This window comes from Carcharodon carcharias, chromosome 12 (assembly GCF_017639515.1).
Source record: "Carcharodon carcharias isolate sCarCar2 chromosome 12, sCarCar2.pri, whole genome shotgun sequence".
In the NCBI taxonomy this organism is placed as follows: Eukaryota; Metazoa; Chordata; class Chondrichthyes; order Lamniformes; family Lamnidae; genus Carcharodon; species Carcharodon carcharias.
Window position 1 is genome coordinate 33408839 of NC_054478.1, and position 13462 is coordinate 33422300.

At 40.5% G+C, this 13462-nt stretch overlaps 1 protein-coding gene across 1 annotated transcript in view; it reads right to left on the minus strand.

Annotated features, from left to right (window-relative positions):
• Positions 1 to 12519: 12519 nt before the first annotated feature.
• tnfaip6 (tumor necrosis factor, alpha-induced protein 6) overlaps positions 12520 to 13462 on the minus strand; it is a 42942-nt gene continuing 41999 nt past the window's right edge. The window contains exon 6 of the mRNA XM_041200122.1: positions 12520 to 12907. Within this exon, the coding sequence (XP_041056056.1) occupies positions 12777 to 12907 (131 nt within the window). The 3' untranslated portion in view covers positions 12520 to 12776. The remainder of the gene's footprint in view (positions 12908 to 13462) is intronic.

Sequence of the window (13462 nt, forward strand, 5' to 3'; positions counted from 1 at the left end):
AATCTAATAAAGATATTAGTTGAAACAGAATTACCTGGAAAAACTCAGCAAGTCTGGCAGCATCGGCGGAGAAGAAAAGAGTTGATGGGCAGTTCCCAGTTCTGTGGAAGGGTCATGAGGACTCAAAACGTCAACTCTTTTCTTCTCCGCCGATGCTGCCAGACTTGCTGAGTTTTTCCAGGTAATTCTGTTTTTGTTTTGGATTTCCAGCATCTGCAGTTTTTTATTTTTATCTAAGATATTAGTTGTCTCATTTTCATAATTCTTGAGTCCGATGTAGGAACCTTCAGCCCTTTGAGCCTTCGCTGCCATTCAATAAGATTATGGCTGATCTGGTTGTGGTATCAACTCCACTTTGCCATCTGCCTCCTATAACCCTTGACTCCCTCGCCCATCAAAAATCTATCTAATTCTGTCTTGAATAAGTTCAATGACCCAGCCTCCACTGCTTTCTGGGGAAAAGAATTTCACAAACAACCCTTTGAGAGAAAGAAATGCTCCTTATCTCCATTTTAAATGGTAGACTTATTCTTAAACTGTGTCCCTTGGTTATAGTCTCACTCACAAGTAGAAACATCCTTATGGTATCTACCCTATCAAATCCCCTCAGGATCATATATGTTTCAAAAAGATCACCTCTCATTCTTCTAAACTCCAGTGGGTATAGGCCCAACTTGTTCAACATTTCTCTGTAAGATAAGCCCCTCATCCCAGGAATGAGTCGAGTGAACCTTCTCTGAACTGCTTCTGATGTAATTATATATTTTTACAAATAAGGAGACCGGAACTGTACACAGTATTCCATATGTGGTCTCACCAAGGCCCTATGCAGGTGCAATAGAACTTCCCTACTTTTATATCCCATACCCTTGCAATAAATGCCAATGTTCCATTTGCCTTCCCAATTGCTTGCTGTACCAGTAGAGTAACCCATCAGGCTAGAAGGTTACATCTTCCAGGGGCATAGTCCAAAAATTAGAGCCAGACCTTTCAGCAGTGAAATTAGGAAACACCATGCAAAGGGTCGTAGATGTTTGGAACTTTCTTCCGCAAATGGCAATCGACACTAGTTCAATTGTTAAATTTAAAACTGAGACTGATAAATTTTAGTTAACCAAAGGTATTAAGGGATATAAGGCAAGGGCGGATACATGGAGTTAGGCCACGAATCAGACTCGAAGAGCTAAACGTTCTCCTGTTCCTATGAATTTCTAGCATTTGCATTAAGAGTACAGAGGTTTGAAGAGCGCTCAGTTTCTGAAATATAAGCACAAGTATAGAATATTGAAGCTGCCCATGCACTTACTGAAGGTCAGGAAAGGTTCAGTTTGGAGGTCAAGTTAGTGAAAAATATAAGAGAGAAATATAAAGCCTGATAATCCCCAAGGTACAGGTAGGATTGCTCCATTCTATGAGAGAACACTGGAAGTCATGTTAGGGGCGGTGAAGACATGGAGGTGTGCATTCCTGACTCTGCTCAACAAAGTGTAGTTAAAGTTGCATAGGAAGTGGTTCCAAAGCAATCTGAAAAAGTGCATCTCGGTATTTTTTTTTATTCGTTCTTCGAATGTGGGCATCGCTGGCTAGGCCAGCATTTATTGCCCATCCCTAATTGCCCTTGAGAAGGTGGTGCTGAGCTGCCTGCACCACCATTCAATAAGATCATGGCTGATCTGTTTTTGTTTCAAATTGCATATTCCCATCTAATCCTGATAACCTTTGATTCCCTTGCCTAACAAGAATCTATCTATCTCTGCCTTAAAAATAGTCAATGACCCCGCCTCCACCACCTGAGGCAGAGAATTCCAAAGTTGCACAACCCTCTGAGAGAAAAAAAATTCTCCTCATCTCTGTCCTAAAAGGGTGACCCCTAGTTTTAAAACAGCGCCCCCTATTTCTGGACTCACCCACAAGAGGAAACATCCTTTTGACCTCTTCCTTATCAAGGCCATTCAGGATCTTGTAAACTTCAATCAAATCACCCCTCACTCTTCTAAACTCCAGTGGAAACGAGCCCAGTTTGTCCACCCTTTCCTCATAAGACAAACCACCCATTCCAGGTTTCAATCTAGTAAACCTCCTTTGAACCACTTTCAATGTGTTTACATCCTTCTTTAAATATGGAGACCAAAACTGCACACAGTATTCGAGGTAAAAGCAAAATACTTCAGATGCTGCAAGTCTGAAACAAAAACAGAAAATGCTGGAAAAACTCAGCAGGTCTGACAGCATCTGAAGAAGGGTCATACGGACTCGAAACATTAACTTTGCTTTTCTCTCTCCACAGATGCTGTCAGACCTGCTGAGTTTTTGCAGCATTTTCTGTTTTTGTCACAGTATTCGAGGTGCGGTCTCACCAATGCTCTGTATAACTGAAGCATAACATCCTTACTTTTATGTTCAATCCCTCTCGTAATAAAGGATAGCATTTCGTTAGCCTTAATTACTTGCTGTACCTGCATACTAACTTTTTGTGACTCGTACTAGAACACCTTGATCCCTCTGCACCTCAGAGTTATGCAGCCGTACTTCATTTAAGTAATACTCTACTTTTTTGTTCTTCCTGTCAAAGTGGACAACTTCACATTTTCCCACATTAAACTCCATTTGCCAGATCTTTGCCCACTCAGTCAATCTATATCCACCTGCAACAGCCTCGTCCTCTTCACAACATACTTTCCTACCTATCTTTGTGTCACCTACAAATTTAGCTACCATGTCTTCACTCCCCTCATCTAAGCCATTGATGTAAATCATGATAAGTTGACAACCCAGTACAGACCACTGTGGGGCTCCACTTGTCATATCCTGCCAATCAGAAAAAGATCCATTTATGCATGCTCTTTGATTTCTGCCAGCCAGTCAACTTCTGTCCATGCTAATATGTTACCCCCTACACCATGCGCTTCTATTTTCTGTAATAACCTTTGATGTAGCATCTTATCAAACGCCTTCTGGGAATCCAAGTACAGTACATCTACAGCCTCTCCTTTATCCATTGTGCATGTTACTCCTCTTCATTGGCATCAGCATCTGCCTTTGGATCTTACACTGATACAACATAGATTGAGACATTCAGCCCATTGCACCTGTGCCTGCTTTTTGAAAGCTGTCCAATTAATTCCACCCCCGCACACCTAGGTGAAAATTCTCCCCGGAAAAACTCAGCAGGTCTGGCAGCATCTGCGGAGAGGAACACAGTTAATATTTCGAGTCCATATGACTCTTCAACAGAACTAAGTAAAAATAGAAAAGAGGTGAAATATAAGCTGGTTTGGGGGGGTGGTGGGACAGGTAGAGCTGGGTAGAGGACCAGTGATAGGTGGAGATAGCCAAAAGATGTCATAGACAAAAGGACAAAGAGGTGTTGAAGTTGGTGATATTATCTAAGGAATGTGCTAATTAAGGGTAGAAAGCAGGACAAGCAAGGTACAGATAGCCGTAGTGGGGGGTGGGGTGGGGTAGGGCTATCTGTACCTTGCTTGTCCAACTTTCTACCCTTAATTAGCACATTCCTTAGATAATATCACCACCTTCAACACCTCTTTGTCCTTTTGTCTATGACATCTTTTGGCTATCTCCACCTATCACTGGTCCTCTTTCCAGCTCTACCTGTACCCCCACCACCCCCCCCCCCCCCACTCCCTTAAACCAGCTTATATTTCACCTCTTTTCTATTTTTACTTAGTTCTGTTGAAGAGTCATGCGGACTCGAACCATTAACTGTGTTCCTCTCTGCAGATGCTGCCAGACCTGCTGAGTTTTTCCAGGTATTTTTCTTTTTGTTTTGGATTTCCAGCATCCGCAGTTTTTTTGCTTTTATCTCATATGAAAATTCTCCCCTATGGTTTCCTAAGAAAAAAAGCAAAGTTAGGATCTACCTAGCCAGGTTTCACTCTGGGTTCTGACTTGTCCAGTGTTGATATCAGTTGGGATCGTAATTAAGTTGGGCTCTTGCAGCATTTGAAATGCTTGAATTTTGGTGGGATCTGTGAATCCTTAAAAAAATGAGTACATGGACGTACTGGGCATAGGAACAGTGAAGTATATTATTACACTGATTGGAACTCAAAAATGTTTTTGACTGTTGCTAAGACTTTTCAGGGAGTTGAAGATGTAACAGTAGATTATTTAAAATCCTTGAATAAGAGAGTTAACGGTGTTATGACACAGCAGTTGGTAAAAGTTGAGTTATTTCTAATCCCAGGGAGAAACTTTAAACAACTGTCATAACCTACATTTTCAACTGTAATGTTTGAGATGCATCTCTGAATCCACCAACCCTCGAGGTTTTTTATATAAATTAAATTAAACATTTATTCATTTAACCACAAACTTAATCGTATACACATGTCTACAAATTACTACCATAATAACTTTCAAATAAATCCCAAAATTAATCACTCCCAGGTAATTTTCCCCAAGGCAACAATAACCCATAGACTTAGACACCAGGCAAAACACATTTTATCAATGAGGATTTTCATTTTCAAAATGAGGTCCCTTCCCATTTGTTCCTTGGCAGACATAGTGATAGGCTTACAGACTTAGATCTTATATGCCTCTGACTTGCACACACAAAACTCTTCTCTATATACCTAGTCTTCTCTTTGAATGCAAATTCTCATTGTATCACCAGGCCTTTTGAACTCCACCTCTTCTAACATTAAAACCCCTTTCATAATACCAATTTTACTAGTAATATAAACATATTGTTTGGTGTCTCCTAACCAGGTGCAAGATTTCAACCCCAGTCTTTGAATAATTTATTCAAAAAATGCAAATGTACTCTAATTTACTGTTAACATCTCAAAACTACTATATATCAAAGCACCCAGACTAGCTGGCTTTAAGCCAATTAAGACACACACACTCACACCCACAGACTCAAATCCCACCATAAATCCAATTTAAAATAATTTCCAATAACATTATGTGCATTGATATCTTCATGACAGCAGGTAAATTACAAGTAGAAATAAAAGCAGGATTTTATAAGGATGATATGATTAAAGTAATCATGCAGCATTTAGTGTTAAAAGGAGAGAAACCTAAAATTGGTGTCTCATAGCTGGTGTTAGCAAAAAATTCTGTTACAAATGAAGCAGCTTGAGATAGAAAATGAAAAAAAAACCTCGCATTGGAGGGAAAAGAGAAATAAAAACAACTTAAATTAGCAAAAAAGGAGAAAGAAAAAGAAAGAGCAACAGAAATGCAAATGAAAAAGCTTGAACCTCAACTCGAGAGAGAAGTTAGTGAGGGAGGAGAGAAATAAGGAAAGAGGCAGAGAGCTCCAGAGAGAGAAAGAAGCCAGACAGTTTGAATTTTCTAAAGAAAAGCTTAGATTAAAGGAAGAAAGAAGAGATAGTAGTTCAGAGAATGATTCTGGTTCCACTAAGGAATTTGATCAAATGAAAAATCTTTGTTTAGTGCCTAAATTTACAGAGGATGGAGTTGAAAGATATTTCACTTCATTTGGAAAGATAGCTGTGAAGTTAAAGTGGCCAAAAGATGCTTGGACCTTAATGTTACAGAGTGTCCTGAGGTAGGTACAGCTATGAACATGTACACTAATCTGTCAGAAGAGTAGTCTATAGAGGGGGAGGTGATGGCATAGTGGTATTGTCACTGGACTAGTAATCCAGAGACTCCAGGGTAATGCTCTGGAGACCTGGGTTTGAATTCCTCAGTGACAGATGATGGAATTTGAATTCAATAAAAATCTGGAATTAAAATTCTTTATCTTGGGGTAGGGCTTGGCTGGCTCAAAAATATTAGCCTCACTGAGGGTGTTGGAACAATCAATGGAAGTGAAAGAAACTGAGATGCTACAGGAAGAGCATCCTGGATTGTTTCCTGACTGTGTTGTGACTAGATCTCAGGCCTATAAAATTCGACATGAAGAGGAAGAATTTATACAAAAGGGAGATGACATGGAAATTCAGTTACCTGACACTTTTCAAAAACTTAATTTAAAAGGAGGAAGGTAAAGAGAATGAGGCTGACATGCTTTGCCCATTTTCTTTGATAGAAATGCAACAGGTTGATCCTGAGTTGAGTTGTATCAAACAGCCTACTCAGAGACTGAATCGGAACCAATACCTGAGTGTTGTTATTCAAAAGACAAAGCGCTAGTGAGGAAATGGAGACTACCTCGAATGCCAGCCAATGAGAAATGTGCAGTAGTTCATCAGGTGATACTTCAATTTGAGTATCGTAATGAAATTTTGCGAGTGGCTCATGAAATTCCAATGGCAGGTCACTAAGATATCGAGAAAATGCAGACTAAAATACTGAAACATTTTTATTGGACAGGATTGCATAAAGATGTGGTTAAATTCTACCAGACATGTCAGGTAACATCAATCAATTAAACCTGCACCCTTAATTCCAATACCAGCTTTTGAAGAACCATTTATCAGGGTCTTAATAGATTGTGTAGGACTCATACTGTTAGGAACTCGAGATAGGTTAAGTAAGTTATATTTGTACTTGTGGGTGTTATAAATGAGTTTTAGCTTTAAGTTTAGGATTGTTTTGTGTTTCTGTACTGGTGTGTTAGGAAAGGGAGAACTTGAGTTTTGGTTTCACTTTAAAAGATGACTGTATTTTAATGAGGTTTTATGATGCTTGAAGGGAAGTTAAAACAAACACAAGGTAGAAAAACTGTGTTGCCTAGCAACAGGGGTCCAGAGAGAGGAAACCACAGAGACAGAGAAAAACAGAAAAGTAGTTTCAGTTCAGTTGAAAGGTGTTGCCAGGAGAAGCTGGGCATGGGAGAGGGACAATTAGCAAGTCCCAAACTAAAGAAGAAGACAAAACCAGGGAACGGAAAACGGGCAAGGTCCCAAGAAGACCTTCTAGTCAGGGAAAGAACAGGAACCTGGAAAAGATCTTGCTAAGTGAAGTTAAGAGCAGAGGAAGGTTCCAAGCTTAAAGGGAGAAAGCTGCAGGACGTAGGCTTAAAGCAAAATAGGCTTGCAAGAAGCCAGAAGGTCCGAGGAGACAGCCAAAGGTTGGGTGACTCCTTACTATTGGCATGTGAAGCACTGGTATTCTGTTGGTACGGTTGAGTATCTGAGAGAAAATGCATGGAAGGTGAAGCTTGAATGCACATGGTGATCAAGGGGAGAGGAACTTTGGAAGGAGAGTTCAAAACCCTGAAGGTGGATCCTTGTGGAAGTCTGAGAGAAAGCATCATTTGGAAGAAGATTCCAAAGCGAGTTCTTCAAGAGGAGATTGGAAATCCTTGTGAAAGACAGAGTTCAGTGAGACCAGCTGGCTCAAGGTGTAACAAGTGTCTTGGGGGTGCTGTTGAGAGACCTGTAACATCTTGTGGGGTGGCATCTGTCACTTGATTTCAGAGTGTGGTGTGCCTGATCACCCATCGGTTTACATGGACTCTGTACTTACTGTGAACATGAGAGTATAAGATAGCTTTTGGTAATTTGCGTTATCCTTACGAATCTGTACATAGCTGTAAAAGTATAGTTGTGAATGAAGGAATATTGTAACATAGTTATCTTTTCTTGTTTAATAAATGTTTTATTCTTTTGTTAAAAGTTAATCAGTTGACTCCTGTGACTCTGTTCAATAGCAGCCCTCCATGTTTCTAAACAAAAAATAAAGGTTAGGATCCATCAAGCCGGGTTCCACCCTGGGATCTGGGATCTGGCTTGTCCAGTAGTAACATCAGTTGGGATCATAATGCTACTGAAAACAAGAAGTGGGAATCGGTACTTTTTAACAATTGAGGATGTTTCAACAAGATTTCCTGAGGCAGTGCCTTTGGGGAAAATTATGGCAAAAAATGGTAGTGGAAAAGTTAGTTCAATTCTTTACAAGATATGGATTACTTAAGGAAATACATTTAGATTAAGACTCAAATTTTATGTCACAAATATTCAAAGAAATAATGAATTGGAAATAAAATAACTTACATCTTTAGCTTATCATTCTCAATCACAAGTAGCATTAGAAAGACGGAATCAAACTTTAATGACCATGATTAAAGCCCATTGCCAAGAATGTCCTATTGATTGGGATAAAATAATTCCATTTTTACTGTTTAGCATTAGGGATGCCCCTAATGAGTCCACAGGATTCAGCCCTTATGAAGTGATATATGAGCATGAGGTGAGAGGACCCCTCAAATTAATAAAGAAAATTTTATAAACCAAAGCTCAGAGACAACAACATTTTGAAGTCTGCATATCGAACAGCTCTGCAGAGATTGTTATTTATATGGATCATAATACTTTAACCTTTCTAGCAAAGTTTCATACCGAGAATCTGAGACTATTTCGTTGGAGTTTAATGCTACAACCATACAATTTGAAAATTATTCATGCAGCAAGAAGAGACAAAATCAGTTGCTTTATCAGGAGCCAATAGAGAGGCACAAGAATGTTGTGATCAAAATGGACTTGTGAAGAATATAAAAACAAAAAAACTGCGGATGCTGGAAATCCAAAACAAAAACAGAATTACCTGGAAAAACTCAGCAGGTCTGGCAGCATCGGCGGAGAAGAAAAGAGTTGACGTTTCGAGTCCTCATGACCCTTCGACAGAACTGTCGAAGGGTCATGAGGACTCGAAACGTCAACTCTTTTCTTCTCCGCCGATGCTGCCAGACCTGCTGAGTTTTTCCAGGTAATTCTGTTTTTGTTGTGAAGAATATGTTTTTATGGAAAAGTCCTTGTGTATTTGATGTAAATACATTGTTACTGCTGGAGTAAGAACTTTATGGGAAGAGTTTTCGGATGGGGGAGCGGGAGCGGGGCCCACTTGCCAATGCGTAAAATGACGCGCGGTGACATTGGGCATGCATCCTGACATCATGGCGCGTCATTCAGACTTTCTGTTCAGCAGCGCGCACCCGAATCGGCTACGCACCCACCGAACTGGCAAAGGCCTATTAAGGCCATTTAAATATCAATTAAAGTTATTAACTGTGCTGCCCATCCAACCTTAAGGTTGGTGGGCAGGTGAAGAGCCCAGGCGGCCTTCACATTTTTCATGGAACCTCTTCAACGGTGGGGTGAGATTCCATGGGGGGTTTATAAATTAAATACAATTTTTCATTAATGCTCCTTGACATGTCCCAGCTCATGTGACACTGTCACATGAGGGGATATATCTTAAAATATTTTCTTTTCTTTATTTAAACTTTTAAACCTTAAACTAATCTCCCAGAGGCAGCTCTGTGCCTCGGAGATTTCTGTGCTCTTTTGCGTGCATTCATGAAAGAGCACAGGCCCTGACTCAGGTAAACCCCCCCATCCCTCGCCAACACAGGGAGCGCACAGCACTTCCGGGTGCACGTCACATTGGGTGGGCCAATTAAGGCCCGTAAATAGGCGGCGCAGACTCGATTGGGAGCACCAATCAGGTTCGCGCCCACCCCCGCACAACCACCCCGACGGGTGGAAAATTCTCCCCATAAGTAAAATAGAGATAGTGATGAGAGGAGATTGTAATAGAAAATTAAAATGCCTCTTAAATATACCTTTTCATTTTTTTCTCTCTGTGGGTAGGTGTTAGGAATAATGGATAACTTTAAGTTTAATTCACATTTGTATTTGTTTGTTAAGAAAGATGGAACATGGTTCTGGTTTCATTTAGAGTTTTTTGTAAGCTTCGTGCTGGGAAGTCTGGAGGCTCTGTTTGTATACATGCACTTTTACTACTCTCAAAATGAAGAGATGGGTTACAAAGAGATTAGTGGTTTAGTGGTTGAAAAAAACATAAGGTAGAAAAAACTGTGCTGTTGCCTAGGGACAGGCGTCCAGAGACACACAGAGACACAGGGAAACACAGAAGGGCTCAATCAATCTGTGTCTACCAGAGATTGGAGGCAGAAGGTCTAATCTCTCTAGTTAGAAATCCTGCAGGACTGTGGGGGAACTGAGTTGGAACTCATGTTTGCTCTGAAGCTGAGGTAATAGTGAGTTTAGATTGCGGTTTTTGGGTGTCTCAGGGAGAGATACTGGTTGAAGAAAAGCATCTAATGAAGGCTCAGAAGTCCGCTGGAAGAAAGCTATTTGAACCTGAGCCTCCCAAGCCTCGGCGTTGAGATAGTGATAAATCTTCACTGGCGTTTTATGTCTGTAAGGGTATTGCTGGGATAAAAGGAATACTGTGAGTTTGAATCATTTTCTGGTGTTTGTACTGAAATCTTTCCAATCTGTTTGTCTAGTGTAATATAGTTCATTTTTCTTGTTTAATAAACATTTTATTCTTTGTGCTAAAAGTACAGATTTCTTGTGAATGTTTTCAATAACTGACCTCCACCGTTTCCTAAGAAAAAAAGCAAAGTTAGGATCTACCAAGCCAGGTCTCATTCTGGCATCTGACTTGACCGGCATTAACATCAGCTGGGTTCATAACAATTCATAAAAGACTTGTGTTCTCTTTCAAATGACCTGTTAATCCACTCTCACATCCTTTCTTTGACCCTCATGTCCTTTATCAGTTCATCCCTTTACTTAATGAATTCAGTTTGGTTCTCTACTCAATTATGAGCTTAACATTTATCATAAGTCTCCTATTTCTGTTTAATTTAAATCTCCAGAGAGCACTGTCTCTATTGAGTATATGGACTGCAGCAGTTCAAGAAGGCAGTTCACCACCACCTTCCCAAGGGCAACTAGGGATGGGCAGTGAGTGCAGGCCCAGCCAGCGAAGCCCGCATCCCGTAAATGAATTTTAAAAAAGTCATTCCAGAAGCTCTAGCTTTGGATGTCTCTCCCCCACATGCAAATATGTTTAGTCTGCAGCCAAACAATCTCCTCTTTGCAGCTCTCCCAAAGCTATGTAATGTTTTCTCCACCAATCTCTGTTCCAATCCAGCTGGAGCAGATGCCTTTTCAACTCACCGAAAGTATCTCTGCTTCAAATAAGTATCTCCACCTTTGTTTCTTGTTCTTTTCCATAACTAATAGGAAGTCCGAAAGCCACTCATAGGATGTAATGCTGTTTTTTATCATAACACTGACTGCTCCTCAAAGTATTGGGCAATTTACATAGGTGTATGGTTAATATAGTGTCGTTTTATGTAACAATTGAGATTTTCCTGTTGGTTAGTTTCAATTTTGACAGACATAATTTTATTGTTTACTTAATAATGTTGCAGTAAGAGCAGAAAATAGTTATTTGAACATTTTATTGGGATCTTAACTGTAAATTTGTAACTGAGTTTCTGCATGAATAACTTCATTGATGGCATCTCTCAAAAGCAAAACATGCAAAAATATATATAAAACATTTTTGTACTACAGCATTTAGACTCATTTGTAGTTAGAAATAATAGCAAATTAATTGGCTGATTGAAATACTCAACATCATCAAGTAGCACTCATAATAATATTTAGTAAAAGCAAGAATACTTTAAAAGACTGCTCAATACTTGTTTTCTAGCATTCAGTTGTGAACTGATATTTTGGAAATGACAGTACTTTTTTATTGATATCAATTATATTAGATAGGCTTCCTTTTTAAATAAGGTAACATGATATCAAGTACAGGTGCATTGAACAATTCTAGATTATGGGCTGAATCTTCTGGGGAGTGGCAATAACCATTGGATTTCCACTCAGCTCCTATTTACTTACCTTGCACTGGAGCTCCACATTTCTCGCCCGAACCTCCGAACCAGGCCTCCTGAGAAATGTGGAGCATACCTGCTCCTGGAGTCCTTCCTTCATAGTGTAGGAGCGTTGGGGGAAGCCAAGCCAGGCTACTTTTTACGGCACTAACTGTCATATTCTGCTAAGTTTAAATGCCCCAAAGCCACTTTGACAAGCTAGGGAGGGAAGGCGAGAGTGCAAGGTTGAAGGATAGGATGGCAGATGGGTGGGTGATGGGCTAGGGTGGCAGGTAAGTGGGTGATGGGGTTGAGTGGTGGGTGAGTGGGTGATGGGTAGGGTGGTAGGTGTGGGTAAGGGGTTAGGATGGCAGGTGGTTGGGTGAAGGGATATGGTGGCAGAACAGTGGGTGAGGGATAGGGTAGCAGGAGGGTGAGGGATAGGGTGGCAGGTGGGTAGGTAATGGGGTAGGGTGGCAGGAGAGTGGGTGAGGGCATAGGTTGGGTCTGGGATGGGGGAGGTGTTAGTCATGTGATCTGGTGGTAGCCGGCGGATCGGGGGTAGTCGGCGGGCTGGGAGGGTAGTTCGTGGGGGTGTTAGACCAGGGGTCCAGTGGGGAGTTGGGGGATCAGTAGTATTGTTACCCAGCAGTTAGAACAAGTTTTAATCCTTCTAACTTTTCCTGGGTAACTATTCTGCTAAGTAAGTCGGAACCATCTGATGTCTCTGACTTCAAGTTGGAGTTTCGGAGGGTTCCAGGCGCAGGGTAATTGCCCAACAGAAGTGGAAACATCCCAGGCAATTCCCATGGAGTTCTTGCGTTGGGACTTCTGAGGCGTCCCCCAGCAGATATTCTGAGATACCTCAGGGGTATGACCATCTGGAGTGCGGAAGGTCTGGGCCTACGTTTCCTTAAACCAGAAAACAACTTGTGCACATGCAAACTTTTATTGTCAAAAGCTAGAATTATGTTGTAACCGTGTACAGAAACCATGTAGGAATTAAAAGGAGTTCTACTGTTCAGAAAATCCAAATCAAGTTTCTGTTTGATGCATCAATTCCAAAATCCTATGTAAGAGTATAGTTGTTGGGTATAAGCAATTCCAACCCTATCTTTGATCGTTTACAATACAATTTACTGAATTCATTGAACAGTGAGGTTGACTTGGATGCTGCAGGAACAATGTGATTTCATTGACTAGTGGTGTCTTCTATCTCTTTGCTTGAAGCTGGAGAAGGTGGAATGATGACCTTGTAAATAAGTTGGAAACCTTTTGCTGTTACTGAAGAATCTGACAAAAACTTCAGGGTCATAACATTGCCTATAGTAGAAGGAAAATACAGTTGGTCAGTTTTATTTACCTTGCAGTAACTTGCCATTCTCAATGTCAATAAATTAAAACCTGTCACTAAGTCACTTGCCAACAACTTTTCATTATTTCTTATTTTTGTAGCAGAATCAAAAATAGAACAACTACTGGCACAAGTGAGTCAGAAATGTTGAAAATCCGCAGAAGGATTTATCATCTTGTGGATAGTATTCTATACAACTGGAGAAACTTAAGGCTTCGATAAAGATATCTGATAGAGGAGTGAAAAGCGCATGGTATACCAATGGGTCATTTTTTGGGGGGGGTTTTATATTGATAAAGACAATAACACTTTTAAAATACAATCAAATACACGTGTGAAAAGGGAGAATGTAAAAGGTATATGGGAAAAGGCTAGGAAAATAAGATTAGAGTAGGTGGCCCTAATTTCTTTTTTTATTTATTCTTTCATGGGATGTTGGCGTCACTGGCAAGGCCAGCATTTGTTGCCCATCCCTGGCCTGAACTGAGTGGCTTGCTAGGGCCATTTCAGAGGGCTGTTAAGAG